Source organism: Mytilus galloprovincialis, chromosome 8 (genome assembly GCF_965363235.1).
Source record: "Mytilus galloprovincialis chromosome 8, xbMytGall1.hap1.1, whole genome shotgun sequence".
Taxonomy (NCBI): domain Eukaryota; kingdom Metazoa; phylum Mollusca; class Bivalvia; order Mytilida; family Mytilidae; genus Mytilus; species Mytilus galloprovincialis.
Window position 1 is genome coordinate 50,036,211 of NC_134845.1, and position 7,159 is coordinate 50,043,369.

The 7,159-nt window shown below is 32.6% G+C and overlaps 1 protein-coding gene across 1 annotated transcript; it reads left to right on the forward strand.

Moving 5' to 3' along the window:
- Window positions 1-410: 410 nt before the first annotated feature.
- On the forward strand, window positions 411-2,806 carry LOC143043351 (uncharacterized). The gene has a single exon (XM_076215703.1). The coding sequence runs from the start codon at window positions 528-530 to the stop codon at window positions 1,089-1,091; it is 564 nt and encodes a 187-aa protein (XP_076071818.1). The 5' UTR covers window positions 411-527; the 3' UTR covers window positions 1,092-2,806.
- The last annotated feature ends 4,353 nt before the right edge of the window (window positions 2,807-7,159 follow it).

Genomic DNA, 7,159 nt, shown 5'->3' on the forward strand with positions numbered 1-7,159 from the left:
AAAAGATTTAAACTCAACATTACAGCTTAGTCATGATATTCATTAGGATATGAAAACTTTTTGTTTTGATATATTTTAGAAGTGTTTAAGCAATTTTATAGAAGTATTGCATATCAAAATTTGGCATGTCAATTAAGTGCATTTGCTACAAATGACAGGACGTTTCGTTTTTGTATGTGAAGAAATTGCTGAATACTAGGCCAATTATATTCTGATGAAGATAGAGCTAGTATGATAGTATTGGTTCATTGGTTGTAAAAAGTCACTGGCTGAAAATATAAGACGCATGACGTCCATAAAGTCTACATAAGGTTAAACATTGACTCTTAAATAATGACTCATTTAAAAAAGTTTTGGGAAGGTAACTCATTATCTAGGAACGTCATATCTAAGATTTTTTTTTTATAGATAACTTGCTTTGGGCCGGAAATGACCCGAGAGAGAAATACGTATATGAACACCTAGTAAAAATAGTTGGTACTGAGATCGATATACGAAAAAGACAACGACTTTTTATCATAACAGATATGATCACAAATAAATGTGTGTTTCTTAATACATTTATAACAAGTGGAAGTTTGGCAGAAGGACTACAATTGCCAGACAGTGACCTCGATATAATGATCGTAATCGGTAACGTAGACGTACTACAAAATGAAAGGAATATCAAGTACCCAATACATTGTACAACACTTATCATGGAGACAGATATTGATCATCCAGGATTTACTAGACTTCGAACGGTAGCAGCAAATGTTGGGGAATCCATTGTTGTTCTAGGTGCCGATGAAAAGCATTATGTATCAGTAAACAGCTTTATTGATAGTCATAAGAAAATGTGTAAAATTCCGTTCTCTTTACACGGTCCATGTCTATCAGATGAAGAACAGACACATGATTTTGCATTCTGCCTATGGAGTAGATATCTTCCTCACAACATGATGCCATGGGCATCCCGTCGTCGACGTCAATGGCCGTCTAATTTTGTTATTGACAGTATCATCAATTACGGATGCTTGCTAGTACCTATAGGACCTAAGACATTATCATATACCGACAAATTATGGAGATTGTCCTTTTCTTTGGCATAAAAAATACTTGTTCATTCGTTTAATTTCACTCAACTCATCTGCTACGGTCTTCTCAAATTAACATTAAAGCGAATAGTTAACAAAAAAGATCATGTCAGAGACTTACTGTGTTCGTACTTTCTTAAGACATCTTTATTCTGGGTTTCAGAGGAAGTGGATATTGACACATTTCAATTACCGAACTTATTCAAATGTTTTTTTTTCTCTGTTTAAACAAATTAAAAGCATGGATAATTAACTGTTATTGCCCGAACTATTTTATACCTGAGCATAATATGTTCTTAGGAAAGATCACTCCATATAACAGTAAACACCTACTGAGTGTGATTAATAGCATACAGTTTGACGGAATTGTTGGATTGGTGAATAATCTCTTTCCGCCCGAAAAAAAATGTTATCAGTTACTATGTTCAAACAAGGAACATTCATCAATTATGCTAGATTTCCTATTTTACAGGATTTGCACGCTATTTTCTACTTCAGATATTTCACATTCTTATAAAATACAGATATTTATCAAATCATTACTTAAATCCGAATCGTCTTTATTTATTATTGGTGTATGTAAACATCAATATGCGAATATTTGTCTTTATGCAGCACAACAACTACCTTCACTGACCACAACTACAACAACCACAAACTACAACATACATAAACTGTATCATAGACATTTACAAGACGGTTTGCAGACAAACGCTGTGTCTGGATGGTTGTTATATGCGTCGTTTTATTATGTTATAAAACAGTACGGTGCAACACTCAGCCTATTAGATTATGTTCTATCAAAGTGTTCACCTAATAGTGTGGTGTTTGGACGTATTTCTAGTACAAATGAAGATTTAGGCTTTGGCAACTATGATTTACGATATATAAACATGTATAGACAAAATGTTAATTCTGAAATGTCATTGATTGACAGGATGAAAATAGCCGTTTTAAGCAATATTACGTTCCTACAACACTCGTCATTAATACCAGAGGAACTACAGCTAGAGGTGAAAGACAATGCATTTGACATACATCCTGTGATCTTGTCTTACTGTCTAAGATTTTTATGTTATCACCATATTGGTGACATGTTCAGTAGCCAACAGGCTTTACGCGATTTACATTCAACATTATATAACGATACATATGAGATAAGAGTAAATGATGCTTCAAATTCATATACTATACTTGGAGTATGCTATGAGATTTACGGGGATAAAACCGCGGCCTTTCAGAACTATGAAAATGCTTTGCAATTTGATACTGACATTTGTCCCTCAGCCGAAATACGGAAAGCAAAACTGTTGGATGTATAATATGAACTTATTGTTGTAATGAGAGGATTCTATCGAAGCTAACTATGCCCATGTCTTACATAAAATCACTTACTTCTGCTAGGAGACTGCTCTATTTAGGGGTGTTAGTTTTGTAATAACACAGTACATACAAATATTGATACAATGTAGACCATACCTGATACGTACGGTTTCATACTTCAGCTAAGTGATAATATACGCAATATGTTTTAACTGAATGGAAAAAGGAATACATTTCCTGAATGACTCGTTTTTGTTGATCGGTTATAATTAAGAACCAGTGTAGTTTTTTGACATATTTTTTAATAATTAGGTTGTCAATTTACTTTGTTATTCCTTTAATTTACATTTAACACTGTCAGTGTAGTGTGTTTATTTGATGATTCTTCATAAAATAATTTCCTATTTTCAAACAGAAAAGGATAAATAAGTCGTTTTTTTTTTTTTGCTTACTTCGTACATCATCTTATTATCCATAATGTCAGTGCACCAGAACATGAAGATACCAACATCGCAGATAACATCATATATTGTAGACGAAAGTACTAAATAATGATGATAGGGATTAGAATGACACACAAAAGATATTCAAATTTGAACAAAGTCCCCAATCCCCAGTTGTCAATAATCAGGATAGGATTGAAATGTCATTTTATTAATCGATAAACTTTATTTTCAGGATCAGCTAATTCATCTGCTGCCTTATACCTGTTTATAATATCAATCTTTATGAAAACATGTATTATGTGTAACAATATATCATACATATAGATATAAGAAGATGTGGTATGAGTGCTAAGAGACAAGCCACAATTTGTTAAAAAACATTATATGTTTCGATACGAAGCATTCGCTCACACCGATAGGTAAGATATAAAGAGCTCAAACATATGACTTGTGTAAAACCATTCGAAATGGAAAATCAACTGTCTATACTTTAATTGATATATATATATATATATATATATATATTGTTGAGTTAGATTACTGACAAATGAAAAATACATTGTGTATAAAAATAATAATATAACATCTACACACGCTTAAAAAAACACGTGTCTCATGTCTATCTCTAGATTAGCCTTCCGTGACAAGGTAACACTACGACTATTGAAGTTATATTTTTTATATAGCGGATGTGGTCGAGTGGTCTAGAGCGCTGGACATGAGGCTAAGCGATTGGTGCTGTAGTGTATCAAAGGTGTGAGTTCGAATCCCGCTGAGGGACGAACAAAAAATTGTCAGTAGAAAAACTAACTCTAACACTGTTTGGAGTAATTTTCAGACTTATATATATATATATATATATATATATATATATATATATATATATATATATATATATATATATATATATATATATATATAAAACCAGAAACGAAAAACACATATGACCCACACCAACAAACGACACCTACTGAACATCAAGTTCCTCACATAGGACAGATGCAAACAAATGCAGCAGGTTTAAACGTTATATTAAGTACCAATATTCACCCTTAACCAAAACAATAGTCTAACATCACAACATAGGAAAACACCCTATAAAATATCAATTTAAATGTCTCAACTCAATCAAAGACATATACACACAAGTGAACATATGCAAACTGATTTGCTTCAAAAGACCATGCGTCTTAAAAACAATAAAGCCTAATGAGGATCTAAGGGAAGCAGTCAACAACACGATATCAACGTAGATTTTGTTTGAACACTGCGCTTCACAGAGTGTTCACGGTCATTTTATCATGAAATGAAAACAATTATGGAAAATATAAGGTAGAACAAAACATTGATCTTTAGAATACACATTCATACATAAATTAAGTCTATTATAGACAAAGTAGGACATATACACCAGTTTATTGTAATACGGTATAAACATCTGTAAGTATTGAGCCATATGTCAATAGAAATAAGATAATCGGTAGTAAACAGATAAAACATTGTGTAACACTATATTGGTTCGCCAAGATGTTCGACTAATAAAATTGAGAATGGAAATGAGGACTGTGTCAAAGAGACAACCACCCGACTAAAGAGCAGAAAACAGCCGAAGGCCACATTAGGTCTTCAATGCACCAATAAACTCCCGCACTCGGAGGCGTGCTTCAGCTAGCCCCTAAACAAAAATTGTGATAATGGACGGCATACTTAACTCTTAAACATAAACAAGAAACTATGATTAAAAATCATAAAAGACTAACAAAGGCCAGAGGCTTCTGGCTGGGGAAAGGCGCAAACACACGACGGGGTTATACATGTTTATTGAGATCTCAAACCTCCCCTGCCCTTTAGCCAATGTAGAAAAACAAACACTCATCAATACGCACAGTAAAACTTAGTTCATAAGAAATCCGAGTCCGATGTCAGTATAGGTAACAAAAGAAACTAAACAAAATGACAATAATACATAAATTCACAAAGGACTACTGGCAGTTACTTACATGCCAGCTCAGAACACAAATTCAACTGATTGAAAAATTATATCTTCATCATACCCTAGTGATGTAATACACACAACTTTCTCGCTAAAAAGTAATACGTTGTTACATACACGAGCGAATCTTTTAAGTTGAGATATATAAACACCATAAGATGGTAAAAAGGGAACGTCACCATCTAAAAATGCATAATTAACGATTAGAAATGAAAAAATCATCTTTTTATCATACATTTAAGTTTTGAGTTTCCCATCAATGATATATATATATATATATATATATCATCAAGATTGAGGAAAGGGTAGTGTACATTATTAGTGTTAGCTTAAATATAAGTTAGTTCAATAGGATAATTTTTTTAGTATACATACTGAAGTCGTCATTATTGAGAGCCAATTTATCATCCAAATATCTGAAAGTATTGGTAATTTTTTGTATCAGATGTTGTTTCGATGGGTCTCTGCTAATTTTAGTCATAATAATACAGACACAGGTCCACCATAAGTGGTGCACATTACGTCCCCATTGGAATTCCTATAACTTGACGTTATACGGAATCTAAAAATCTTATAAATATATTTCAAAAGGACATACTACAATTACTTTTACAATAAAAGATAAACCTCAGAAATGCTTTAGAATTATGTTTGTACAACCAACGGTGTAAATTATATGCAAACTAAAAACAAATCAGTAGATCTACTTCAACATGTTTCTAAACCTGCAATCACATTCTTTGTAATTTTGTTTGTGAAGTTATATCCAAAATTACAATTTTCTTACGCTTTACACTACTATTACTCGCGGAAAAACGACATCATTGACACTTTTGAATTTAACGGTCACTATGACACATTGGTTGAACGTTACGCTGTGTCGGTGTCTAAACTCACTACTAGTCACATGTTTATTCGAACTTTAAATTTAGATACCAGCTAAGGACGTCTGGTCAGAAATCTTTTACCGATTGTGTATTATTCACGCATGCGACATTGTGACTGGGTGTGAATCTGCATGATAGGTAGTGTATGCATGTTACCTTGATTTGTTTTTTTCGATGTAACTACTGTCGTTTCAATCTCTTACAGCATCTGGGCCCGGTTGTTCAAAAGGCTGGATAAAGTTATCCACGGGATAAGCTGGTCCACTGGATAAATGTTTATCCAGTGGATTGCTATCCAGTGGTTAAATTGTGTGGTTCAAAAACTGATTAAGGATTGTCTAGCTAACCACTGGACAAAATGCTATACACAGGACAACTCCCATAACCAGATCACTCTTAGTAATATATTTCATGCTCTTTTTCATAGTTAAAAATTAAAAAAACAGGGGGAAAAATCGTCCTACTCGGATCTACTCGTAGTTTTCATTGAATCATCGAAATCATTTAAACGAACTGCTGACTGGAGATGATTTCCGGTCTTCATGCTAGATAATGGTTAGATTTTTTAGAATGAAAATTAAACATATTTGTGACAGGACATTCCCGTATTTAATATTCATGGATTAAAAGTGACATTTTAGCAGACCGTAGAAGAGTTGTTTATACTACAACAGTTCCTTTTTTTTTAATAAATTTCAATATTAAAAACCCTGCGACACAGACGTTTATCATGTCAAATCATGAACATGTCTTTTGTAGCGTGAAAACTGCAAAACTTTGTTTATAGATATAGGACGATATGGTGTGAGTGCCAATGAGACAACTCTCCATCCAAATAACAATTTATAAAAGTAAACCAATATAGGTCAATGTACGGCCATATAATCTCCGCGGAATGGTGGTTTCTTTATAACAGAAACACATTTTGAATAAAAATTCTTTAATTGACAGATGGATATTGATGTTAACATTAAATTTTCGTACATCTTTACCTTTGGAAACATGTATTTTGTTTTATAAAGGACGAAGTCGTTGCATGGAATGTATAAGTAGGCTATTCATCTCCATTGACGCTTTAAAGAAAAGTGCTTTCTTTCACTTCCGCATTTCTATCAAGTAAGGCGTGCCAAGTTAATATTAAAGGCATCTATTATCATTGATGGCGAAAATTATTACAAAACTGTATAAAAACTACCTACATTTTAGTTTATACGACATAAGAATTAAGACGCCATGTTCAAATTTTAAAATTATAATTTTGTAAGTGTAACAGTAATAAAGATTAAACAAAAATATCCCAGTGTATTTGTCATAGTGATATTTTTTTTATAATTTGCAATTGTTCTTTAATTTATACATTTCTAATAATTTTTATTAGAAAGCGAACTGACCAGTATTTCTGATTATTTATTTTGCGCTTTCCAAATCGAGTTG

What these genes read in the sequence shown, in the direction of transcription:
- LOC143043351 (XM_076215703.1), top strand. Translation starts at nt 528, where the DNA reads ATGATCACAAATAAATGTGTGTTTCTTAATACATTTATAACAAGTGGA.